The 27,765-nt window shown below is 37.8% G+C and overlaps 2 protein-coding genes across 2 annotated transcripts in view; both read left to right on the top strand.

The window, feature by feature from the left end:
- LOC118767794 (uncharacterized protein C1orf112 homolog) lies at positions 1–27,404 on the top strand. The gene is made up of 11 exons (XM_036512958.1): positions 1–121; positions 4,983–5,094; positions 6,809–6,848; positions 8,188–8,276; positions 13,137–13,238; positions 14,591–14,731; positions 16,935–17,021; positions 18,344–18,413; positions 19,280–19,364; positions 23,603–23,744; positions 27,278–27,404. The coding sequence occupies exons 2-10, from the start codon at positions 5,005–5,007 to the stop codon at positions 23,742–23,744; spliced, it is 846 nt and encodes a 281-aa protein (XP_036368851.1). The 5' UTR covers positions 1–121; positions 4,983–5,004; the 3' UTR covers positions 27,278–27,404.
- The window catches only part of LOC115223886 (uncharacterized protein C1orf112-like), a 30,797-nt gene continuing 26,636 nt past the window's right edge, over positions 23,605–27,765 (top strand). Inside the window, exons 1-2 of the mRNA XM_029794599.2 lie at positions 23,605–23,740; positions 27,274–27,431. Coding sequence (XP_029650459.1) covers positions 27,313–27,431 — 119 coding nt within the window. The 5' untranslated portion in view covers positions 23,605–23,740; positions 27,274–27,312. The remainder of the gene's footprint in view (positions 23,741–27,273; positions 27,432–27,765) is intronic.

Consider the following 27,765-nt stretch of genomic DNA (forward strand, 5'->3'; position numbering starts at 1 on the left):
TGTAATCACTCATTCTATGTCGGCAACTTTCAGAGCGGGAAATTTGACAACATTTCATGAATTGATGGAAGCATTTAAAAAAATATAAACGTGTTTTAATGATGGACACACACATATAGAGGTTTGAAAATTGGATTTATCTGTGAATTACTAACAATTTAAATACACTCTCTGTCTAGTTGTTCAACAACACTTCGGCCTTTCTGTTTTAAAAGTGTTTACATATGTATGTTGGTATGTGTATATGTATATATATGGCCTATATGGCAAACATTCGATATAAGTGCCTATATATATATATATATATGTGTGTGTGTGCGTGTATGTATATATATATATATGTGTGTGTGTGTGTGCGTGTATGTAAGTGAGTGTATATGTATATATTTTAACAAAAACTGTCCAACGAACGGGAACGTGAAACTCAGAGTAACAGGTTTTGTTGAATTTCTGCTGCTTTTAAATTAAGCATATTACTCTACCTCTGGTATTTGAGTACTCTTTTTTCCACCTTGTTTCACATTTATGTGTTTACTCCGGTATATATATATATATATATATATATATATATATGCGCGTTTATGTACACAACTTAAGTGTTGGTTGTCGGAGAAAAAGAGTTCACGATATGCCATTCTTTCATTACCATAGCAGAGATTAATATACTTTGGTGAATCAGTCTCTTGAAGATCCTATGCACCTATAGGCAAAATTAAGAGTAGCAAGAGACTACCAAAATAAAATATTAATCTCTCCTATAGTATCGAACACCTACATTTTCAAACTCCACCCGTCCAACACCCGTGGACATATTTACAAAGTCAGAAAACAGCACAGCTCCCATGACTTTCGGAAACATTTTTTCACGCTGAGAGTTGCTGAAGCATGGAACAAACTGCCGGCATCAGTTGTTAGTTGTCGGAGCACTGCATCCTTCAAAACTTCCATGCTTCCTGAGATTCGCCAACACTGCACCTGATTTTCTCCCCTCCATACACACACAAGCACGTATCTGACTCATACATTGTTTGCTTTCCAGACATTTGTACATTACTGCATACACTTTATATGCACTTTCTGACAAGTTGTGGTGCACCTGAGCACTGTATACAATAATTTCATTATTATTTTACATCACCCTCACTGTAAGACTCCTCGACACAAAAATACGAAAACTAGTAAGTCGGACGTGTCTTGGATCCATTAATTAAATATCAGTAATTCATCAATTTTTGCTGGTATTTACAATTGTTTAAGAAGAAATTCTCAATTGTTAAATGAGAAAATTAACATAAAAGGTCATGATATTTTTAAAAAACTGTTTCAACTTCATTCATTTGATACCTGTAGCTGTAACCTGACTAGATGAGATTTATATTAGGTTTACAATAACAATTATGGCGATCTTTCGTCTCTAGTAGACCTTTCCGTCGATTACACAACATACTGTCTGTCTCCCACACCCCATCAAACACACACACATGTACATCAATGCTCCCATGCACGGTAACTTCCCTCATCATACAATCGCTTTCTCTTAGTCTCTTTCGCTCTCATTACTTCAAAGGTTCCCGCAAGCCCATATGTAAAAAAAAAAAAAATTTTTTACGGAAATCGACGGAAAGGTCTACTAGAGACGAAAGATTGCCACAATTATTTCAGTGTTATGTTGGATATTTGTTAAAACAGTTTCTCATTCCCTCGTAGTAAATGTTTTTCTGAGATATTTCTAGGTAGAGGTAAAGAATGTGTATACTACCCGTTTTCAGGGGGTGGGGTTGTATTCAAAAGATTTTTTCGGATTTCGATATAGAATATGATTTTGCCCAGAAATCACGCCAGTGTGGCGAAGGTAAAGAATACGCACACCTCCCGTTTTCGGTGTAACTCTAAACCTAAACGCCGAAAACGGGTGGTGTGCGTATTTTTTTTTTTTTATGGGCCCGGTTTCTATGGTGTATGTGTTTCCCCCCCAGGTGGACGGGACGCCAGTCCATCGCAGCGTTACTCAAGAAACAGGAAGAAAGTGTACAACAGCGGTCGTCACCACCCCCTGCCGGAGCCTCGTGGAGCTTTTAGGTGTTTTCGCTCAATAAACACACACAACGCCCGGTCTGAGAATCGAAACCGCGAGTCCGTTGTCCTAAACACTGGGCCCTTGGTCGAAACACTCAATGGCTTTCCCACCTCCACCACCCATCACCTCCTCGCTTAAAAAAAAAAAAAACTCAGAATGTTTAACTTTCGATTGATGTTTCATGCATGCGTAGAATTCTACTGAAATAGCAGATGTCAAAAATATCAGACCACCACCAGAAATCCCGACATGCTAAAAACAACAGCTAAACGACATTATTTCTGGAAAAACTTCTCCGCTTTCCAAAAATCTAAAAGTAAAACATTCAGAGGTGATGGGTGAAAGTTGGGAAAGGGGATTTGAGTGTTTCTATAAGAGAAATTTTTAAAAAAAACTCTTAAAAATTCGTAATCTCTATTTTTCTACGTGGATTAAAAAAAAAAAAAATTCGAAAAAAGTTAGAAATGAAAAATTCGGGCGTGGGGGGGGGGGGTTTAAGGTTATTAACATTTTGAAAACGTGTTTTGCGGGGTGCAAAATCCTAATTCTCCTATATCGAAAACAGAAGCCCGAAGAAATTTTGGAAAAAAATAAGGAAGGGGGATAATGTTTCTAAATACACTCATCACAAATACGAATTACTAATTAAAAAAAAGATAATTTCAATTTAAGTTGAGATGTAATTTTATAATTCATACTGAAGTTTTACCTTGTGTGTCTGTGCAAAAGAAGTTATTTTTACATACCTTTCTGAATTCCAAAAGAAGAAAAAACTTTCGACAGACTCCAGCCATTGAGTTCCCAAACAAGTCTTGCATGTGTATCTATTTATTTGTTCCTTCTCGAGCCATGCCTGGCTCATAAGGGCCAGTTTCCCAGTTTCCTTGGCGTATAGGTTCCCCACCTGGACAGGACGCTGGTCCGTTGCAGGTGAGCTTCAAGATGCAGAAGGAAAGAGTGAGACGAAGTTGTGGCGAAAGAGTCAGCAGAAGTTCGCCATTACCTTCTACCAGAGCTGCGTGGAGCCTAGGTGTTTCGCCCATAAACACACACATCACCAGGTCTGAGATTCGAACCCACGATCCCTCAACCGCGAGTCCGCTGCTCTAACCACTAGGCCATGTAACTCCACAATGTGTATCTGTTGTATTGAATGCGCAAGAGAAACATGAAGATGTACACATAAATAAGTTATGTTTGCAATTATCTATATCACCGATAGCAAAGTTTGTATAAAATGAAGTTAAATCCACGTTTAGTCACAGATCGATCAAGTTGTTAAAGTTTTAATAGTTCTGTGACAGAGTGTCTTGATACATTCTAATAAAAATGTGATAGAAAGGGTTAATGCCACTCTCTCTTTGGAAGAGAAATTAATTTTTGGTGGTGAAGAAAACATTTGCTTTTGCATATTCAATCATCATCATCATCATTGTTCGACCGTGGTCGAGACAATGGAATTTACCATGCTACGCCAGACTTCACGGTCCATCATGGCATTACGGAGGTCCTGTTGCTGGATGCCTGTATCCCTGGAGATTACATCAGGGTAGGAGAGTGTGCGCCCTCTGGTATTGCGAGTAGATGGCTTCCAGAGGAGAAGAGTAGAAATTACTTCTTTTTCAGCTCTACAACAATGTCCAGCAAACTGGACTCTCCTACCTTTCACAAGAGATGACACAGGTGGTAGTTTCCCATATATTTGCATTTTGGTTTGATGGCGCTTCCACGAGAGGTTTTGAGCTCTCATAAGGAGGCGAGTGTAGGTTCCATCCAACCGCCTCTCAAGCTTCTTTGAGCATATTCAATACAACAGATACATGTGCAAGACTTGCCTGGGGATTCAATCACTGGAGTTTGCTGAAAGCCTTTCTTTTGGAATTCAGAAAGGTATGTACAAATAACTTCTTTTGCACACACACAAATTCAGTTGTCTTCTACTATAGCCTTGGGTTGACCAAAGCCTTGTGAGTGGATTTAGTAGACAGAAACTGAAAGAAGCCCATTGTGTCCAGCATGGAAAGCGGATGTTAAGTGATGATGATGTGTGTATGTCTTTGTGTCTATGTTTGTCCCCTACCACCAATGATTGCTTACAATCCCTGTAACTTAGTGGTTCAACAAAAGAGACTGACAATACTAGGCTCAAAAGAGTGTCCTGGAGTTAATTTGTTCTACTAAAACCCTTCAAGGCAGTGCCCCAACATGGCTGCAGTCAAATGACTGAAACAAGTAAAAGATATAAGATATATATAGGAGAGGAAAAATTATAAGGCAGAATGCTAAATTGAAAGTAAATTTTAATAAAAATGGGTGTATGAAAATTTACTTTCAATTTAGCAATCTGCCTCTCCTATCATTTCTCCACATGCGGTTAACACAACCCCACTATTTACTGATTTATATTTATATATATATATATATATATATAAAATGAGATAGGGGTTGTAAATTCAACCCTCCATGGGATAACATATATCCAATATACTGCTAGAGAAGTACCCAACAAAGCTAATACATAAATGTTAAAAATTGCGATGCAATTAATTCATTTACTGTATTAGGTGGGCAAAGGTAAAATTATTTTTACCGTAAATTAATAATACAAAATGATAAAATGGAGAAATATATCTAAATCAATCATCAACTATCAGATATTAAAGTATTGATTCGGTATTATCTGATAGTTGATGATTGATTTAGATATATTTCTCCATTTTCTCATTTTGTATTATATATATATATAAACTCCTAGAGTAATAGGTTTTGTAGCACAAATAGGTGAAGGGATTTTATGAAAATAATGTTCATAGTAGAGACAGAGCAAGGTGAAACAATGATGTTATGTTGTCTAAAAAATGTCAGTTTGTCTTAATGATAAATTAACTATTTTGCTTCATTTCAGATTGCCAAATATCATCATCATCATGTCACAGTTATTGTTTGTTGAAGATGTTCGAAGTTGGGAGTCAACAAAATGTCAGCAGGAGCTTGACCATGCTCTCCCAAAGCTTGTTGTATCCTTTAGTTTTCATTAAATTTAACACAGCTGATATGATCGGTTAATTTTCTATGATACTTAATTGAAAATGTATTCACATGCAAAAGCTTGAAAGAAATTAAGCTAGCATACCTCGCTGGATGTACAATGTCAGTGTGCACATATGACAGAGTTTAAGTGTCTTAGAAAAATTGGGTATAAGAGACATCAGACCTGGTGTGCAAGGGAGAAGACTGTGCGGGTATGAACATGTATGCGTATGTATGAGGACTGCTGCGTAAAAAGTGTCAATCTCTAATTATGGGACCTTTTCCTTTTGAACAGCACATGTCAACACAATTTCTAGTTAACTAAACACTTTAAAACTTCGTATACTGGTAGAATGTGTCAAAATAAAACATTTTCTTCTCTTGGCTTTCTTGAGAAAATTGTAATTTGTTTGTTTAACGTAGTTTAATTTTTCGACTTTTAACCAATGAATCGTCTCTATTTAGCTAAAATCATTTGCTGCATCTAAAACTGAGACAACATCCTGTCACTAACCCTCAACCTAACCCTAAATTTTTTTTCTTAATTGTTACGCGTGTAAAAAAAACAAAAGCAATGGAAAATAATTTAAACAATTAACAAACAAAATAATTCTATAATTTTATACACACGCGTAACAATTAAATTAATTTAACAATAAGGAAAAAAAAATTTAGGGTTAGGTTGAGGGTGAGGTAACCCTCAGTTTTAGACGCAGCAAATGATTTTAGCTAAATAGAGGCGATTCATTGGTTAAAATTTGAAAAATTAAACTACGTTAAACAAACAAATTACAATTTTCTCAAGAAAGCCAGGAGAAAAAAAGGTTTTATTTTGACACATTCTACCAGTATACAAAGTTTTAAAGTACTTTAGTTAACTAGAAATTGTGTTGGTGTGTGCCGTTCAAAAGGAAAAGATCCTAATTATGGAGGGAACCAGTGGAAGAAGTGAAACAAAAGTAGTCAAATTTGATCTTCAGTTGTTGAGTCACATGGAGGCAATGACAACTGAGACTTCTGGCAATTTGCTGTGCCTGAGAAGACAATGTCAGGCTAAGTAAAATCGTGGTTGTGGCCAGTGCTGGTGACATGTAAAAGACACCCAGTACACTCTGTAAAGTGGTTTGCGTTAGGAAGGGCATCCAGCCATGGAAACCAAGCTAAAACAGGTGACTGGAGCCTGGTGCAGCTCTCCGACTTATCAGCTCCAGTCAAACCATGCAACCCATGCCATTATAGAAAACAGACATTAAATGATGAAGATCATGATGTATTCAGTTATGTTGGAATTTAGTCACAATCAGTATTGTATTAAGATGTATTGGCCAGTGGTATAACTAGAGTATGTGCCACTTGGAGAAACCTTCGAGTTTGTCCCACCCCCACCTCATCCCAGGTTTATACATCAGACCCCAAAGTGCCACCCCAACCCTTAACTACATTACTGGTATCAGCCAAATTAAAAGCAACAACACTCTTCAAAATTCTATACACTTCACCTTTCCTGGTATTAAACACTTTGGACTCCAGTTATTTAAAGAGAAACAGATAAAAAAAAACCCCAGAATTTCTGCAATACCCAAATATCAAGCCATTATTACTGCAACTCATAATTATCCAAAAGACAATTCTCCTAATTATAAAATAGTTGTTAAGAACATTGTTATGAACAGTTGAGTTATTTTCCTTAATTTACTCCAGTCTTGCTTTTCCAGTGATATCAGTGTTGATAGTAAAGTTGGTAAGTAAAATATTTTGTAGTGATTAGTCAGTTCTTGTAGACGCCAGCTGGTAGTTAGTTTCTTGAGCCCAGAAAGATGGAAGGTAAAGTCAATCCTGGCATCATCCTGATTCCAAAAAGGTATAATATGTCTATGTAGGGCAAATATAGACTGAAATACAGGGGTCCCAGACAGACAGAATTTCACTTTTATTGTTATAGATAACTAGTCCAGGAGCTTTTTGATGCCACCTTGAATTTGTAGTGATGTCTTATAAAGACACTAGATTGACCCAATGTATTTCAACATAGCAACTGGATTGGCTCAAAACCTAGAGGAATAGAGATACAACCACATTGATTACATCTTGATGTCATCTAGTACTTTTGTACACCGGGAACATTGGAAAACTGAGCGGTAGTAGTAGTAGCTGCATATTGTTATTGGCAGGATTTGTAGACAGACATAGCCATGCGTTATACACATTCCCTCGTCTCTAACCCTAACCCAAATTGTGTGACTCAGAAGCTGAAATTTCTTTGTCAGTTTGTTTCTTAGGTTTTCTCAAAGTTTCTAACTTACAACATCACAGCATGTATCAGAATTGTGTGAACTGATGGTAACTTAGAGCCTCAAAAAGCAGAATTTAACAAATTTTGGCACAAGGCCTGAAATTGTGGGGGAAGGGTTGAGTCAATTACTTTGACCCCAGTGCTCAACTGGTACTCAATTTAGCGACCCCAAAAGGATGAAAGACAAAGTCAACCTTGGCAGAATATTTGAACTCGGAACATAAAGATGGATGAAATATCGCTAAGCATTTTGCCCAGCATGCTAATGATTCTGCCAGTTGGCCAGAATATTGGAGGGAGTTAATTGTTAACCTTGTGGTTTGTATCAAAATACAAATGTCTACAACCACTACTACTACTACTACCATGCAGTGGTCCAATTTTTTTTTTTTTTATGCAAATAGAATCTTTTATATCAACTAACTTGGTGATTCCCAAACTTTTTTCAGGTTGTGGCACTCAGGCCACATTCCTTCCCCCGCTCCACAACCCACAAATGTAGTTCACTTTCTGAAGCAACTTCAAAACAACTATTTATTTCACTAATAGAACTTAACACAATTAACTCACTATTTTGTTTTTTACACATCCACCCACCCCCACTTTGGGCCACCCCATTACTTTTCTTCAATGGCCCCTGGATCTGTCCACTCTCCTTAAGGGTAGGGCAGTACTACCCACTTTGAGAACCACTGAATTAGCTTACATTTATGAGAGAAAAAGATGTGTTTTTCTTGTTTTATTTCTAAGTTTCTGTGATTTCATGTTTATTTGGTTCTTTTTTCAGGGGTTTTGAATATTATTTGTACATCGTTTCTGCCTCACATGAAGCTTGCAGTTATTGAGACAAGACTCTTTCACAACATAAGTTCAAAGGTAGGGGATTTAGTAGCAGTTCAAAAAAATTGAAGGAGCAACTCTACCCAACTGATAAGGGAGCCATTTGTTATTTACCCCAGTTTCTTTGACCTTTAAACATTATCAACTCAGTATTTCTAAATGCTTATCATATAATAATCATTTCCTTCAGTTTGACTAATCAGCAGCAACTGCAGAAGGCCATATAATCTGTAATTGTTTCTCATTTCAAGATAAAAAGAAAATTGCTGTTTCCTGTAATTTCTCAAAAATTATTCAATGTTTTCAACCTTCTATAATTTATTTATTTTTCTTTTGGTGAAGGATGGATGGGTTACCATTGTTGAAGGATCTGTCACGCACTAACACACACACACTCACGTACACACATACATATATATATATATATATTTTATATATATATATATATATATATATATGTGCGTATATATGTGTGCGTATATATATGTGCGTATATATGTGTGCGTATATATGTGTGTATATATATATGTGTGCGTATATATGTGTGTATATATATATGTGTGCATATATATATATAATATATATATGTGTGTGTATATGTATATATATATATATATATAATATATATATATATATATATGTGTGTGTGTGTGTATATATGTATATATATATATAGGCGCAGGAGTGGCTGTGTGGTAAGTAGCTTGTTTACCAACCACATGGTTCCGGGTTCAGTCCCACTGCGTGGCATCTTGGGCAAGTGTCTTCTGCTATAGCCCTGGGCCAACCAATGCCTTGTGAGTGGATTTGGTAGATGGAAACTGAAAGAAGCCTGTCGTATATATGTATATATATATATATGTGTATGTGTTTGTCCCCCTAGAATTGCTTGAGAACCGATGCTGGTGTGTTTATGTCCCCGTCACTTAGCGGTTCGGCAAAAGAGACCGATAGAATAAGTACTGGGCTTACAAAGGATAAGTCCCGGGGTCGATTTGCTCGACTAAAGGCGGTGCTCCAGCATGGCTGCAGTCAAATGACTGAAACATGTAAAAGAGAGTATATATATATATATATACATGCACCAGTGTTTGTGCCACATAAAAAGCACCCAGTCCACTTTGTAAAGTGGCTGGCATTAGGAGGAGCATCCAGCTGTAAAACCCATGCCAAAACAGACAGTGGAGCTTGATGCAGTCCTATGGCTTGCCAGCTCCTGTCAAATCATCCAACCCATGCCAGCCTTGGAAGACAGATGTTAAATGATGATGACGAAAAACCAAAATGCTTTTACATCTGTTTTTCCATGTTGGTATGGGTTGGACAAGTCTTTTCCAGCACAGCATCTCACCACTTGTTGCATCTCATCATCATTGATCCTTGTGAAGTCAAATATTCCAAAGTCACACTTCAACACTTCTCACATTTTTCTGTGCCGGTGGCACATAAAAAGCACCATCTGAACGTGGCCGATGCCAGCGCCGCCTCGACTGGCTTCTGTGCTGGTGGCACATAAAAAGCATCATCTGAACGTGGCTGATGCCAGCGCCGCCTCGACTGGCTTCTGTGCCGGTGGCACATAAAAAGCACCATCCGAATGTGGCCAATGCCAGCGCCGCCCTGACTGACTTCCGTGCCAGTGGCACGTTAAAAGCACCAACCGATCGTGGCCGATGCCAGACTCCCCTGGCACGTAAAAAGCACCCACTATACTCGTGGAGTGGTTGGCATTAGGAAGGGCATCCAGCTGTAGAAACACTGCCAGATCAGACTAGAGCCTGGTGCAGCCCCTGGCTTCCCAGAACCCAGTCGAACCGTCCAACCCGTGCTAGCGCGGAAAACGGACGTTAAACGATGATGATGATGAATTTATTTCAATCTTAGACTTTCATATTTCCATACAAGCACAGTCTTTGAATTTGTGTATGATGGCCGAGTCCTCTGACATCCAGTTTTTCTCTTGGCTTCTTTATTTCGGCTGGCTAACATTGCACATCAAGTGGTGCCTTTATCTTCTATCTTTTACTTGTTTCACCACCTTGAAGAATTTTTAGTCAAATGAATCGACCTTAAGCCTAGTACTTATTCTATTAGTCACTTTTGCTGTATCACTAAGTTCCAGGGATGTAAATGTACAAACACCAGTTGTCAAGTGGTGGTAGGGGACAAACACAGACACAGATATATATATCTGTAAAATAATATGTGACAATTATTCGGTAGCCAAGATAAAACTGTGTTTCAGATGCCGAGGTGGAAAACCACAACACCATCTCTTTGGTTATCTGGCCATCTGAAAAACGCTATGAAAAAAGACCGTTATACAAAAGGAAATTACTGTGTTATAGTCTGCTACTTATATAAAAGCGCTAATTCAATGACCGCTAATTAAAATTTTCTCTATTGAGGTCTCTTTCTTTCTTTTGTTATCTTACCGTTTTTACCTATATATATATATATATATATATATATATAATGATCTTTCAGTTTCTGTCTACTAAACTCACTCAGAAGGCATTGGTTGGACTGTGGTAATAATAGAAGACACTTACCCAAGGTGCCACAAGTGGGACTGAACCCAGAATCATGTGCTTGGGAAACAAACTTCTTACCACACAGCCACCTGTTTACTTCATTTCTTCCTAACCTTCACATATCCTCATTCAGTGACCATGCATCACACATAAGTATGATATTGCATGGTAGTAGCAGTGTCATACTTATGTGTGATGTCTGTCTGTCTTTCAGGTAACATCACAGAGAGAGAAACCTTTTTATTACCAACAAAAGTAACAACTCTCATATTCCACCTTCTTATTCTTGCTGCTATTCTGTTGACACATTTACCTCCATTGCTAATTTTGAGTCCATCATCATCATCATTTAGCGTCCGCTTTCCATGCTAGCATGGGTTGGACGGTTCAACTGGGGTCTGGGAAGCCAGAAGGCTGCACCAGGCCCAGTCTGATCTGGCAATGTTTCTACGGCTGGATGCTCTTCCTAACGCCAACCACTCCGTGAGTGTAGTGGGTGCTTTTACGTGCCACCGGCATAGTCAATGACTTCTAAACAAGTTTTCTGGTCACTTGAAAGACTTCATCTCATGGTTATTCTTACTTCCTATTTTAAATATTTTACCTTTTAAAACAAGACCAACAACTTATTTTATTAGAATACAAATTGTAAGCCACACATAATTCGTGAACTTGATAAGCCAATGAGAGAAGGAGCAGCTTGATCTTCTTAAAATAACATATTATTTTGATAAAGGAAGGCTACATTACATAAGGAAAGGTCTATTCAAACAGGGTTGGCTTTTGATGCTCTTCCTGGCACAAACAGTCCGACTGTGACTCTTTTCATCTAGGATGTAAAGTGGTTGGTGTTAGGAAAGGCATCAAGCTGTAGAAACCATGCCAAAATAGACAGTGGAGCCTCTGGCCTTACCAGCTTCTCTCAAGCCATCCAATCCATGTCAGCATGGAAAACAAACATTAAATTATGATGGTAACATGGCCCACAGCTGCCTTTAGTAGAGTCTTCTCTGTGTTGTAAGTATTTAAGGAAGGTCTCTGGTCTAAGTGCCCTCACCTCTTTAGTGTCTGCTTCCCTGAAATACATTTTGACTGCTGCTCTTTTTCTTGTATTAAAACACAAAAAAATGCATCTTTTCTAGGGACCAGCATCTTAATCATCATCATTTAACGTCTGCTTTCCATGCTAGCATGGGTTGGACGATTTGACTGAGGACTGGCAAACCAGATGGCTGCACCAGGCTCCAATCTGATCTGGCAGAGTTTCTACAGCTGGATGCCCTTCCTAACGCCAACCACTCTGAGAGTGTAGCGGGTGCTTTTATGTGCCACCGACATGAGGGCCAGTCAGGCAGTACTGGCAATGGCCATGCTCAATGGTGTTTTTTACGTGCCACCTGCACAGGAGCCAGTCCAGTGGCACTGGCAACGACCTCGCTTGAATGTTTTTCACATGCCACTGGCACAATTGCCAGTAAGGCGACGCTGATAACAATTACGTTTGAATTGTGCTTTTTACGTGCCACTGGCACAGAAGCCAGTCAGTTGCTCTGGCAGCGATCACGCTTGATTAACTATACTATAATTAACAATACAATAATAACATTGTGTAACAAAATTTTTATTTCTGTCTTTGGTCAGTAAGTGTTATCTCCTATTTACTTCTATCTAGAAATCAATAGAAATCATTACTATTCCCTTCAAACTTTGCTTTTCTGACCTGAACATCAATGTTTTGAAAACTGACCTATTTTCCATTACATTTCAGACAGATTCAGCACTGGGTTGCTGAAGCAGAAATATCATTATAACTGGTATTCTGCTCACTACCACAGATTTTCTTGTCAGTTGTTTGACCTTTACCACTTGAGTATGTCCCTTAATGGCTGACAATATGTGCATCTCAGATCATGAGCAAGAGTAGTTGGGGAGGACCATAGCCATGTGTTGAGAGGGATTCTTTTAGGGTTTGAATAGATGTAACAAAAGCAAAGTCTGAAGGAAATATTAACCATTTTCCATACTTTTTAGGAGTAAGCAAGTAGGAAATAACTGTTGCTACCCAAGGAAAAAATTGTATTACACAGTGTAATTAACTATACTATAATAATTAGCTATACTATAATTAGTTTAATAACAAAATTACTATTCCATTTCTTGCCAGTATTAAAGGTAAGATATAAATTACTTTATAGTTTACCAAAAAGCAAGATTTAGGGTTTTGAAGAATTACAGTTTCCTCACATTTTGTAGAAGATAGGGTTTCATTTATTCTCTTTGGAACAGTAGAAATATTGCAATTTCCAATTCCTCATACATTGAAAATTACAAAGCCTAATTGAATATTCCGTCTGTGTTCCAGATAAATGATTTGTTGGCAGAGATACTAGAAAATGCTAAGCAAATTCAAGAAGTTACAGAAAAGTCATCTGAATGCCACCAAGACGTTGTGGCTATGCTGAAGGTAAGTTTCCAATATATAATCAAAAGTGACGAGCCAGCAGAATCGTTAGCGTGCTGGATGAAATGCTTAGTGGTATTTCGCTCAGCATGGCCATGTAGTAAAAAATTTGCTTCTCAACCGCATGGTTCCGGGAAAAAAAAAAAAGAAAAAGGCGGCAAGCTGGCAGAAACGTTGGCACGCCGGGCGAAATGCTCAGCGATATTTCGTCTGCCGCTAGATTCTGAGTTCAAATTCCGCCGAGGTCGACTTTGCCTTTCATCCTTTCGGGGTTGATTAAATAAGTACCAGTTATGCACTGGGGTCGATATAATCAACTTCACATGTTTGTCTGTCCTTGTTTGTCCCCTCTGTGTTTAGCCCCTTGTGGGTAGTAAAGAAATAGGTATTTCGCCCATTGCTATGTTCTAAGTTCAAATTCCACTGTGGTCAACTTTGCCTTTCTTCCTTCAGGGATCAATAAAGTAAGTACCAGTTGAACATGGGTCAATGTAATTAACTTATCCACACTTCCCCCAAGCTGCCCTTGTGGAAAAAATTTGAAATAATAATAATAACAATTATTACTACTACTACTACTACTACTACTACTACTACTACTACTAGCCAAACAGAATTTTTAGAACACTGGAGAAAAATACCTCATGGTATCTGTTTTGGTTCTTTAACTTCTGTGTTCAAATTCCAAATTGGTCAAACTTTTGGAGTTGATAAAATAAGTACCAGTTAAATATTGGAGTCCATTTAATAATCAGTGCTGATCCCTTAAATCTAAGACCCTATATTTATGTTAAAAAGTTTTCTTTTTTTAATTAAAAAAATTTTTTGTTTTTATATATTATTTACATTTGACGGATGTTTGTCCTCATCTTGTTTGTTGTGAACACAACATTTCGGCTGATATACCCTCCATCCTTCTTCAGGTGTCTTGGGGAAATTTCAAACCTGGGTTCTCATTCCTAAGGTAGTTTTCAATGTTATTATTATTATTATTATTATTCAGGTCACTGCGTGGTATCAAACTTGGAATGTTGGAGTTAGTAGCCCGTGCTCTTAACCAGTATGACATGACCACGGGTATATGGCGTAGTGGTTTAGAGCACGGGCTGCTAGCCCCAAGATTCTGAATTTGGACAATAATAATACCATCGAAAAATACCTGAGGAATAAGAGCCCAGGTTCGAATTTTCCCTAAGACACCTGAAGAAGGCTGGAGGGTATATCAGCCGAAACGTTGTGTTAACAACAAAAAGATGAGGACAAATATCCGTCGAATGTAAATAATGTACATAATTCCTCATCTCTTACATATAGAACTGTATTTTTATTTTTATTTTTATTTTGTATATTAACAGCTTGCTTTAAATATCGTGGAATCTACAGAGAGTTGCATGAAATATGTGTGCGGAGCCAGTGAACTTGTCGACTTGGAAAATATACATTCCTTGCTCTCTTCTGTCCTCAGAGTTTTAACACAATCTTATGAACATTGTAAAGTAAGTTCAGTTTAATTAAATATTTTTAGGGTTGCAATGTTCTGCAAAGTTTGAGCAAGATGCTCCATTCTAACACCAACTAATCAGATGAGAACTGACGGTGATCCCTGCTTTTTAGCTAAGTTCACTGAAGTATGCTAAGGGTTATACCTTGTGTTTGCTTTTAGCTGAGTTTGAAGTATTATGGCAGTTAAAAGTCTTTCATTTGTACCATTGTTGATGACCAATGTTTTGTAGGAGAGGTTTCAAAATTATTGTGCCCGACTGACCTCCGTGCTGGTGGCACGTAAAAAGCACCATCCGATTGTGGCCGTTGCCAGCCTCGTCTGGCACCTGTGCAGGTGGCACGTAAAAAGCACCATCCGATCGTGGCTATTTGTCAGCCTCGTCTGGCACCTGTGCAGGTGGCATGTAAAAAGCACCCACTACACTCTCGGAGTGGTTGGCGTTAGGAAGGGCATCCAGCCATAGAAACACTGCCAGATCAGACTGGAGCCTGGTGCAGCCTCCTGGCTTCCCAGACCCCGGTTGAACCGTCCAACCCATGCTAGCATGGAAAGCGGACGTTAAACGATGGTGATGGACACTATTCCTATTGGTGAAGGCATGGTTTTGTAGATATAAAGGTATAGATGTGGCTGTGGTTAAGAAGTTTGCATCCCAACCCTATGGTTATGAGTTCAGTCCCACTGTGTGTCACTTTGGCCATGTACCTTCTATTCTGGCCTCAGACTGGCCTAATCCTTGTGGGTGAATTCGGTAGGCAAAAACTGAAAGAAAACCATCGTGGGTGTATGTCGGTGTGTCTCCTTATCTTCACATTGTGTGATAGTTGTAAATGAGTGTCACTGTCATACAAGCAGTGTAATTCATTTCCAGTATTTTGCAAAAATGTATCTGGGCATGGAAAAACCTTACCCTGCTTGGAAACAGGTGAGGGTGGTAAAAGAAAAGGCAAGCACAGAAAAGAGAATATTGAAACAATTGTATTTTAAGGGCCCCTGAAAAATTTTGCTTTAGATGTATGTATTTGGATGTATTACAAGAAACAGTTAGGTTCTTTCTCAAATGTTTTACATAGTTCAACCTACACAAGTGAATGTGTGAGAAAGGAGAATAGTAATTTCGAAAGAAATGTCTATAAAACTAGTTTCTAAACATAGAATGACTATGGGGGTCCACCAGAATAAGATAGTAATTGAAGGGGTCCATAGATAAAAAATGATTGAGAACCCCAGATGTTGATTAAAACAGAAAAAATGATACCTTGACACACACTTGTTTCTGATTATTTTTATGTATAGCTTAACAAAGCTATAATATTGATAATAATGATATATATATATATATATATATATATATATATACATACATACATATAATAATAATATTAGGGAGTATAACTCCAAACTTACAGGGAAAAATTCTATTTAGTATTAAATCAAATTTCACAATATAAATATATGAAAAAAAAAAATATATATATATATATAATATATATATATATAATATTAGGGAGTATAACTCCAAACTTACAGGGAAAAATTCAATTTAGTATTAAATCAAATTTCACAATATAAATATATAAAATATAAATTAGAGATAAAACCACTATTATGCAACTCAAACAGTGATATACATAAACCAAACATAAATAACAAATAAAATATATTTTAATAAAACATATAACTTGTAACTAGATCTCAAAAAGTATAAAATGAATGGTCAATATATAATAAGTAATAAGTAAAAAAACTTATATATTGACCATTCATTTTATACTTTTTGAGATCTAGTTATATGTTTTATTAAAATATATTTTATTTGTTATTTATGTTTTGGTTTATGTCTATCACTGTTTGAGTTGCATAACAGTGGTTATATCTCTAATTTATGTATTATACACACACACACACATATGTTTTTACTTGCTCCAGTCATTAGACTGTGGCCATGCTGGAGCACTGCACTAAAGGATTTTTAGTTGAATGAATTGACTGCAGTATTTATGCTAATTCATTTTTTAAAGGCTGATGATTATCCTATCAGTTTCTTTTGTTGAATATGTGAATATTGGCTCTTTTTATAAATAACTGACATTCCTAAATGACAACTGCTGAAACATGATGTAGAAGAACTAGACTTCTTTTAATGATATTAACCATGTCTGCGTAACTGAAATATTCTCTACCATTTGTTCCAGGAGAGTCCTACCATTTATGGTGACCTGTTGCCACTTTTATCTGATGTTTTGTCCAGTTTCTTCAAAAAGACTCACCAACTACAAACTGTAACTATTGGCTTACCTTTTCTCACATGATTTCTAAAATTCCTTTTATCTTTCAATGTTATATTCTTGTAATTATAGAGATAAGCTCTTTAAACACTTTCAACACTGACAATTACTACATGACTGATATTTCTCTTTAGTTTCTAATCCATTAAGATTAAAAGCAAATTCACCATCACCAGATTAAATGCTAATTTAACAGATAAATTTCCCCAGACACTGTGGGTATCTTTTCATTTTGGCATAATTGGAACTAGTAATACAGCTTAGTGTTTTACCCAAGACACACAAGCATGGCCCAGTTTTTAAGAAGTTTGCTTCCTATCCATGTGGTTTTGGGATCAGTTCCACTGAGTGGCACCTTGAGCTAGTGTCTTTTACAACAGCTCTGGGCCAACTAAAACTTTTGAGTGGATTATATGTGTGTATAAGCGAGAGATCAACAAAACTCCTTGTAACACCAAATATGAACTGAAGGCAAAGATTATGGCAGCATTCACCAACTTAAACAAGGAGAGAGTCTAGAAGAGTTGCAGGAGATTCTGAAGTTGTCTGGCGGTCATGTTTGAAGCCAATGGTGATTTTATTGAATACATTTACTCTTTAGTATTTCAAGATATTTTTGTGTAATGTTGATAAATAGATCTGCTAAAATGTCGGTGTTATTTTCATTTTTGCATAATTTAGACAACAGCTTATTCATTGCACCCTGTACTCTTTTACTTGTTTCAGTCATTTGACTGCGGCCATGCTGGAGCACTGCCTTTAGTCGAACAAATCGACCCTGTGACTTATTCTTTGTAAGCCCAGTACTTATTCTATCGGTCTCTTTTGCCGAACCGCTAAGTGACGGCGACGTAAACACACCAGCATCGGTTGTCAAGCAATGCTAGGGGGCAAACACAGATACACAAACATATACACACACATACATATATATGTATATACATATATACGATGGGCTTCTTTCAGTTTCCATCTACCAAATCCACTCACAAGGCTTTGGTCGGCCCGAGGCTATAGTAGACGACACTTGCCCAAGATGCCATGCAGTGGGACTGAACCCGGAACCATGTGGTTGGTAAGCAAGCTACTTACCACACAGCCACTCCTGCGCCTTCAAAATATGTTTGATATTTTTCATCATCTTGGAAGGGTACATGAAAACAATGACCTGGAATTGGCAATGAAAGTTATCTAAAATTTATAGAACTGTTTCTGAAAAATTAAACTCCAAATTGAATGGGAATTTAAAGTTATACTGTGAATATTAAAATGTATTTCTTGGTTTGGTTAATGTTAATCTTGTTTCTTGTTTTCAGACAACATTATGCTGTTTGGAAAAAATAAACATCAAGTCAACTGAACAAGATGTTGTTGATCTTTGTTCAAGTAAGTCGATATTCTCAACTCCTATTTACTTCAACTGGTATAGATTTAATGAAATTGTAATCTGTTAGATATAATATACTGAACCTCAGCAGACAATGTGTGTGTGCATGTGTGTATGCTACATAAAAAGGATCTGTACTGGTGCTATGTTAAAAGCACCGAGTACACTCTGTGGAGTGGTTAGCATTGGAAGGGCATCCAGCTGTAGAAACCAAGCCAAAACACAATGGAGCCTGGCACAGTCGTCTGAATTGCCAGCTCCGGTCAAATCGTCCAACCCATGCTAGCATGGAACATACTCATTAAATGATGATAAAGATGTGTGTACATGTGGCGATATATATATTACATATATATATATATATATATATATATAGAACAAACTTACTTAGAAATGGATGCGTGCGTTCCGTCATAAAATAAATTAATAAATAAAATAAAACATATGCATATATAAATACATATATGTACGTACCTACCTCTACATGTATATATACATGCATATATGGGTACAGGACACCAAAAAACGTCGAACACTATGAGAAACGAAAACATAAACACAAAATCAAAGAAAAGGACATTTTTCTTAAACAACGAAAAAATAGAGTACAGGACATACAATACAAGGAAAATTCCCCTTCTTCAGTCACCTCTGTTTCATCTACTCCGCTTTATATATACATATACACACACACATACATACAGATGCAGGCATGGCTGTTGCTTCCCAACCACATTAAGTTCAGTCCCATTGCATGACGTCTTGGGTAAGTGTGTTTAATTATAGCTCTCGACTGACTAAAGTCTTTTGATGTGTTGTATTTTATAAACTGTTCAACATAAAGCATTTCATCGTTTCTTTTCAGCCTGCCACAGTTTGTTGTCTCTTTGCCAACTGGTTCCAGCTCTTGACATCAAGATTATGATTGGTCTATGGAAGTCTTTAGCCAGGTAAATGTTTTATTTGCCACTTTGGTGTTTAATGTGAGAGGAAGGGAATAGATGTAGTCAACAATAACAGTTGCATTGTTTTAGCTGATTAACCCTTTAGTGTTCAGATTAATCTGTCAAATGTAATGCTTATTTGCTCATATTATTTTGAATTATTCAGGTCCAAGAGGGATGTTCACTATATTTGCTTGTAACTTTGTCAATTTTTTACATGCAGATTTGAAATTTTGTCAGTGGGTGCTTATATACCAGTGGTTTATAGTTATGTAATTTTAGCTGATCTAATTATATTTGACTTTTATGGGCAGGTAAATTTAATTAACAGTTGTAAAAGCAATAACATTATAGATAAACACTGAAATTGAAATTCTTAATGCATCTTACCTGTCTGATTTGTTACTAAAATCATCCCAGATGTCAACCATCAACAATTTTGCCACTTTTCAAGTGAGGTATGTTATTTCTGAATATTTCATTCAAAAATTTTCATTGAAAATAAGGTACAAAACTCTTTTACTAGTCAATATACCATTGGCTATGTACTCTTATACAATTTGATGAATACATTTACATAACAGAATGCATCTAATGAAAAAGCTCATTTACAGGTGAGACAAAGGTGAATACAGGTGTGTAACACACTTTCACATATTATTTGTTATAAAATGAAAGGAATATATGATAGTATTTCTATCAAACAACAAAATATAGTTATGCCATATTGCTATCGTGAAAATGTCCAAAGCACCCTTTACGCAAGGGCATTTTTGCAAAACAAACACATATATGAGGTCTCAACCTGATATCCTTTCACAGTTTTTCTTTTTTGCAGCAAACACAGTCTGGAAGCCTTTTTTCCTTCCATTTATTTTTTCCTCTTTAAGGAGGTCAATGTTTTCTCTGTTGACACCTCAGTTGATTTTGCTTTTCTCACAGTTCTGTGCTTTCTAGAAGAAATGCCCTCACGTAACTGAGACGCAATGTCAACCCCAAATTTCAAATGGTTGTAGTTCTTTGGTGGCAGAGGTACCTTGTGGCTTTTTACATAAACAATATATGAATTAACTGTAGTTAGACATAATGCCGGAGAAATATGAATCCCCATACCTTATATCAGGACTCCAGTAGTTCCACAGTTGAGGAAGCTGCTTGTTACCATACGTAATAATTGTGGTAAGTAGCTTGTTTACCAACCACATGGTTCCGGGTTCAGTCCCACTGCGTGGCACCTTGGGCAAGTGTATTCTACTTTGGGCCGACCAAAGCCTTGTGAGTGGATTTGGTAGACGGAAACTGAAAGAAGCCTGTCGTGTATATGTATATATATATGTGTGTGTTTCTGTTAGTCCCCCTAGCATTGCTTGACAATCGATGCTGGTGTGTTTATGTCCCCGTCACTTAGTGGTTCGGCAAAAAGGACTGATAGAATAAGTACTGGGCTTACAAAAAATAATACCCGGGTTCGGTTGCTCGATTAAAGGCGGTGCTCCAGCATGGCCACAGTCAAATGACTGAAACAAATAAATAAAAAAAATTTCCTCAGTATCAGTTGGTTGCCATAGTGGATCAGGTCTTCCACAAATAGAAATTATGCATTGAGCATATTTATTTGTTTCGTCTGTGACACTTTCAAAAAACATTTTGGTAAAAATAAAAATAAATAGTCCAATGGTTGAGCATTGAAAGGTAGGATGTGTTGTGGACTAGTCTTTTCTGTGAAACTGAGAATTGTGGTTGTTGTAATAATCTTCAGCCATGTTGCCATAATGCTTTCAATATCATTTCCATCACTTTCATTATCGAAATCTTCCTCATCCAATGAAGATTCATAAATATCAATATCAGATTCATCCTAAGACTAATCACAGTTGTTTCCATTAATATTTTGTACTTTATCAAGAATAAAACCTTCAAAGTTGGAATCGCTACTTGCTGACACAGTATTGTTAAAAACTAAGATACTGTAAATCCTCGAGGATAATCCGCATTTTTTTTCCCAAAATTTGAAGGTCAAAATCCCTAGTGCGTACTATATACGAGGTTAAAGATGAAAAATATTTTCTAAGCAATGTCCAAGTCTCTATTTGCTGTCTGACAATGTTTATTCAGATGCATTTTGTGATGTCAGGCGCGAAAATACCTTAAGCTAAACCTGAAAGCAATGAAGTCATAAAATAATCATCCATAACTTGCAGTAAGCAACATTTATTAAACATTATTACTGTTATTTCTTTATTTTCTGCAAACAAAATGCACAAAAAAGCTACATGTTTGCATTATGTTATATATACAATAATAATAAAGGACGTTACCGTATACATTTTTACAAACCAAGGACGTTATAATAACCTCTTTGACTCAAGTTAGAGAAGGGGTGCGTATTATACACAAGGTTTAGGTTTTTCAGAGGTACAGCCCCCTAAAAATAACCTGCGTATTATACTCAAGGGCGGACTATACTCGAGGATTTAAGGTATACACTTCTCTTCAAATGTTGAAAAAAACCAAGTTGTATAAAAAATTTCATTGAAGTAAGGCAGGAAAGGCTTTATCTTGCATTATCTCAAATCTACGAGAATTCAGTAACCTGATTTGTTTATATTTTTAGTGACTTTGTTGCGGAATCAGACACAGCTGGATTTGGCCGATTCAAACAAATAAAGGGGGATTATTTCCAGCCAGTTGTGGCTGGTCTGAACACTAATGGGTTAAGTAAGCCTGTTGGTTATAGGTGTGATTGATCAACAAGACCTGTGATCAAAGGTTATGTTGGAATGTTTAATGTCATATGTCATATAGGCGCAGGAGTGGCTGTGTGGTAAGTAGCTTGTTTACCAACCACATGGTCATGGGTTCAGTCCCACTGCGTGGCACCTTGAGCAAGTGTCTTCTACTATAGCCTCAGGCCGACCAAAGCCTTGTGAGTGGATTTGGTAGACGGAAACTGAAAGAAACTCGTCATATATATATATGTATGTATGTGTGTGTATATGTTTGTGTGTCTGTGTTTGTCCCCCCAACATCGCTTGACAACCGACGCTGGTATGTTTATGTGTTTATGTCCCCGTAACTTAGCAGTTCGACAAGAGACCGATAGAATAAGTATTAGGCTTACAAAGAATAAGTCCTGGGGTTGATTTGCTCAACAAAAGGCGTAGCTCCAGCATGGCCGCAGTCAAATGACTGAAACAAGTAAAAGTAAAGTATATGTATCTGCAAGTTGCCTGGAGCTGAGTCAAACTGGTATTAAATCCTTTCTGCTATAGGAACAAGGCCTGAAATTTTAGTGGTGGGGGTATAGTCACTCACACCAACTGGTACTTATTTCATTGGTCCTGAAAGAATAAAATGCAAAGTTGACCTCAGCAAAATTTGAACTTGGAATGTAAAGACAGACAAAATGCCACAAAGTATTATATCCATCATGCTCATAATTCTGCCAGTTATCGAATAATGCAGTGGTTTTCAACCAGGATTCCGCGGAACCTTAGGGTTCTGCCAGTACAGTACAGTCCAGGGGTTCCGCAAGATGTTACAAAACTGCTAAAATCGGCAGTAATTTTTAATTCTCCTGTGCAGATATGTGTGCATAAGACTATTAAATTATTGCACAGGGGTTCCTCGAGCCAGTGGAATGTTTCCTTGGGGTTCCGCTCCAGCAAAAATGTTGAAAAGCACTGGAATAATGTATCGTTACCATTTAGCATCTATTTTCCATACTGGCATGAGGTCGACGCTTTGACAGGTGCTGACCAGCTGAAGAGCAGCCCAGGCTCCATGTCTTTTGGCAAGGTTTCTGCCTATCCAGTCCCTGTCACACCGTCCGACCCATGCCAACATGAAAAAACAGACGTTAAATGATGATGATTCACATTTATGTATTGCATTTGCTTTTGTCACTCTCCTCACCATTCACTTGCTATTGCCAGACATGTATACACACACACACACACACATATATATAATTCCTTGTCTTGCAAGTTACTTGGTGCCACATAAAAAGCATCCAGTTTGCATTGTGAAGTGGTTGGCATTTGGAAAGCCATCCAACTGTAAAAACCATGTCAATATTATATCGTTAAAAGTGTGACATTGTAATGAATTTTGATGGAAAGTTTTAATTTAGATCACTTCAAGACAAAGTTTGTATCCTCGAAATGGGTAGTTTCAGGCAGATTGGTATCAAAATGGTTAAACATCTTTACTTTTCTTTTCTTTTTTTTTTTTTTTTCTCACAGGCTGGCTGTCCAGTACAAAAGTTTTCTCTATTCAAGACTCGAACTTGAAGCTGTTATGTCTTCTTTGGCCTCCAGTATTCAATCAAATTATGACACCTTGTTAAATGTGGCCCCCGGGTTCCAGATAAGACAGCTGAAGTAGGTAAACTTTCATGAGTTTTCAAATGCTTACTCTCTCTCTCTCACACACACACACACACACTGTTCTATGTATGTATGTGTCTATGTACATATATATATATATATATCTATACAGCACCGTTTGAGCGTGGCAGTTACTAGCGTCGCCTGACTGGCGTCCATGTCGGTGACACGTAAAAGCACCAACTGATCGTGGCCGTTTGCCAGGCTGCGCCAGCTCCTGTGCCGGTGGCACGTAAAAAAAACCCACTACACTCACAGAGTGGTTGGCGTTAGGAAGGGCATCCAGCTGTAGAAACACTGCCAGATCAGACTGGAGCCTGGTGCAGCCTCCATGGCTTACCAGTCCCCGGTCGAACCATCCAGCCCATGCTAGCATGGAAAACGGCCGTTAAATGATGATGATGATGATCTCACACACACACACAATGCAAACTGGATGCTTTTTATGTGGCACCAGCAGGGCCACCAAGTAACACACACACACATATGTGTGTGTGTGTATATGAAAGATGAATCATGATTGAGAGAATGAGTGGAATTTAAAAGGATTGGAAGATATAAGCAGAAGAAACCATTCTGGTGGTATGGTTAGGGTTAGGGTGATGGGAATAGTTTGATGAAACATGTCATACATTGACACAGGCGTGGCTGTGTGGTAAGAACCTTGCTTCCCAACTATGTGGTTCGTGGTTCAGTCCCACTGCATGGAACCTTGAGCAAGTGTCTTCTATTAAAGCCTTGGGCCAACTAAAGCTTTGTGTAGATGGAAACTAAAAGAAGCCTTTTTTATATATATATATATGTAGAGAGAGAGAGAGAGAGATGTGTGTGTCTTTGTGCCTGTGTTGTCCCCCACCACCACCACTTGACCACTGGTGTTGGTGTGTTTACATTCCCATAACTTAGCAGTTCAACAAAAGAGACTGATAGAATAAGTACCAGACTTTAAAAAAAAGTCCTGGGGTTGATTCATTTGACTAAAAATTTTCCAAGGTGGTGCCCCAGCATGGCCACAATCTAATAACTGAAACAAATAAATAGAAAAATTAACAGAAAGTGATGAGATCAGACCTTAGGATGCAGGGCCTCATGGTGAGATGATACCGGATTGAGTACACATGATGGCTACATGTTGGCTCTCTCTCTCTCTCTACATAACACATGTCAACATTAAAAGCAGACATTAAAATGTTGATGGTAAAAGGTAATTAGGTTATTAAATCTAAACTCTGGTTTGTAACTCTTTACTCTTTTTTACTCTTTTACTTGTTTCAGTCATTTGACTGCGGCCATGCTGGAGCACCGCCTTTAGTCGAGCAAATCGACCCCGGGACTTATTCTTTGTAAGCCCAGTACTTATTCTATCGGTCTCTTTTGCCGAACCGCTAAGTTACGGGGACGTAAACACACCAGCATCGGTTGTCAAGCAATGCTAGGGGAACAAACACAGACACACAAACACATACATATATATATATATATATATATATATATATATATATATATATATATATATATACATATATATGACAGGCTTCTTTCAGTTTCCGTCTACCAAATCCACTCACAAGGCATTGGTCGGCCCGGGGCTATAGCAGAAGACACTTGCCCAAGATGCCACGCAGTGGAACTGAACCCGGAACCATGTGGCTGGTTAGCAAGCTACTTACCACACAGCCACTCCTGCGCCTAGGAGGTATATGCATACTGGAGGTATATGCATACAAAACTTTGTAGCTACAGGGTTAAGAGCTTAGTGTTTCTATTTGGCGTACACTGACAATTGTAGATATTTAATTAGCTACTTGTGGCAAATTTTGCTTTGGATTTAATTGTGACCTGATACTCTTTTAATTGTTTCAGTCATTTGACTGCGGCCATGCTGGAGCACCGCCTTTAGTCGAGCAAATCGACCCCGGGACTTATTCTTTGTAAGCCCAGTACTTATTCTATCGGTCTCTTTTGCCGAACCGCTAAGTGATGGGGACGTAAGCACACCAGCATTGGTTGTCAAGCAATGCTAGGGGGACACACACATACACACATATATATACATATATACGACAGGCTTCTTTCAGTTTCCGTCTACCAAATCCACTCACAAGGCATTGGTCGGCCCGGGGCTATAGCAGAAGACACTTGCCCAAGATGCCATGCAGTGGGACTGAACCCGGAACCATGTGGTTGGTTAGCAAGCTACTTACCACACAGCCACTCCTGCGCCTATGTATGAGGACACTTGTACCCATAGTCGTATGTGTATACACAGACATAGCTATGTGGTTAAGAAGTTTGTTTTACTACCATGTGGCTTCAGGTTCAATCCCACTACATGGCACTGTAGCCAAGTGTCTTCTATGAGACCCACCAAGGTTTGTGAGTGGATTTCAAAGATGGAAAGCTTGTCATGTGTGTGTGTGTCTGTGTGTTGAGGGTCTCCTTGGATTAATATCTTGGACTAATTGTAAACAAGTGCAGGCATGGCTGTATGCTAAGAAGCTTGCTTCCCAACCACATGGTTCCAGGTTCTGTCCCACTGCATGGCACCTTGGGCAAGTGTCTTTTACTATACCCTCAGGCTGATGAAAGCTTTGTAAGTTGATTTGGTAGACAGAAACTGAAAGAAGCCTCTTGGGTATATACACATATATCTATGTTGTGTGTGTCTACGTTTGTCCCCTACCACTGCTTCACAACCAGTGTTGGTGTGTTTACGTCCTTATAACTTAGTCTAGTCCTCCAGGCAAGAGTCTGCCAGTTTTGAAGATGATCCAACCAGAATGTAATGAGTTCGAGCCACTCATCCAATAAGTGTTTCTGCCAGATTTGTTGAAAATCCGTTCAGCCATTTTCCAGTAATTTTGCAAACACACAGACAGACACATGCAGGGTAATGAAGAAGTGGACATCAAACTGACCCTGATGATGTCAAACAACTGAAGCTGAGGTTTCCTTTAATCAATGCTCACAGTTTTACCATTTCACTTATTAAAAACTGGTCGTGTTTCTAAGTCAGTATTGCCTGACTACTTGACTACTTGTACCCTGCTGGTCACTATGTATATATATATATATATATATAAATATATATATATATATATATATATATATATTTAATGAAATTATTGTATACAGTGCTCAGGTGCACTACAACTTGTCAGAAAGTGCGTATAAAGTACATGCAGTAATGTACAAATGTCTGGAAAGTGAACAGTGTATGAGTCAAATGCATGCTTGTGTGTGTATGGAGGGGAGAAAATCAGGTGTAGTGTTGGCGAATCTCAGGAAGCATGGAAGTTTTGAAGGATGCAGTGCTCCGACAACTAACAACTGATGCCGGCAGTTTGTTCCATGCTTCAGCAACTCTTAGCGTGAAAATGTTTCCGAAAGTCATGGGAGCTGTGCTGTTTTCTGACTTTGTAAACATGTCCATGGGTGTTAGACATGTGGAGTTTGAAAAGGTGCTCAGAGTTATTGTTTGTACTTCCAATTCTTTCTTGTAATAATATTTGTTTTCTATTTTCCAGGAAGAAAATCCTTCACAAACAAACGAGAAATCTTTTCAGATGACTTTGAAGATTACTGGTTTCTTAATGAAGGTTTTGGTAAATTTCGTCAAAGAATATGAAAATTACCTTGGCAAAAGTGTTGAACCATTATACCCACTGATTCTCTACATGTTTAAGTAAGTCATTTGAAGTGAATTCTCACCTGTTCATCATCATCATCATCATCATTATTTAACATCCATTCTCCATGCTGGCATGGGTTGGACAGCTTGACAGAAGCTGGCAAGACCAGAAGCCTCATTGGATTCCATTTGTCTCTTTTGGCTTGGTTTCTACGGCAACCACTACACAGTGTGTAGTGAGTGTTTTTTATGTGGCACCATCACTAGTACTGGAAGAATTCTATAGTGGATTGACCCCAGTACCTTTTTTTTTAAATTTAAGCCTGTTACTTATTGTATCAGTCTCTGTTGCTGAACCACTAAGTTACAGGGACATAAACACCAATAC

This window comes from Octopus sinensis, linkage group LG24 (genome assembly GCF_006345805.1).
Source record: "Octopus sinensis linkage group LG24, ASM634580v1, whole genome shotgun sequence".
NCBI lineage: Eukaryota > Metazoa > Mollusca > Cephalopoda > Octopoda > Octopodidae > Octopus > Octopus sinensis.

What these genes read in the sequence shown, in the direction of transcription:
- LOC118767794 (XM_036512958.1), top strand. Translation starts at nt 5,005, where the DNA reads ATGTCACAGTTATTGTTTGTTGAAGATGTTCGAAGTTGGGAGTCAACA. An exon ending in ACGTTGTGGCTATGCTGAAG is followed by an intron (nt 13,239 to 14,590) that starts GTAAGTTTCCAA and finishes GTATATTAACAG; the next exon opens with CTTGCTTTAAATATCGTGGA. An exon ending in AATCTTATGAACATTGTAAA is followed by an intron (nt 14,732 to 16,934) that starts GTAAGTTCAGTT and finishes CATTTGTTCCAG; the next exon opens with GAGAGTCCTACCATTTATGG.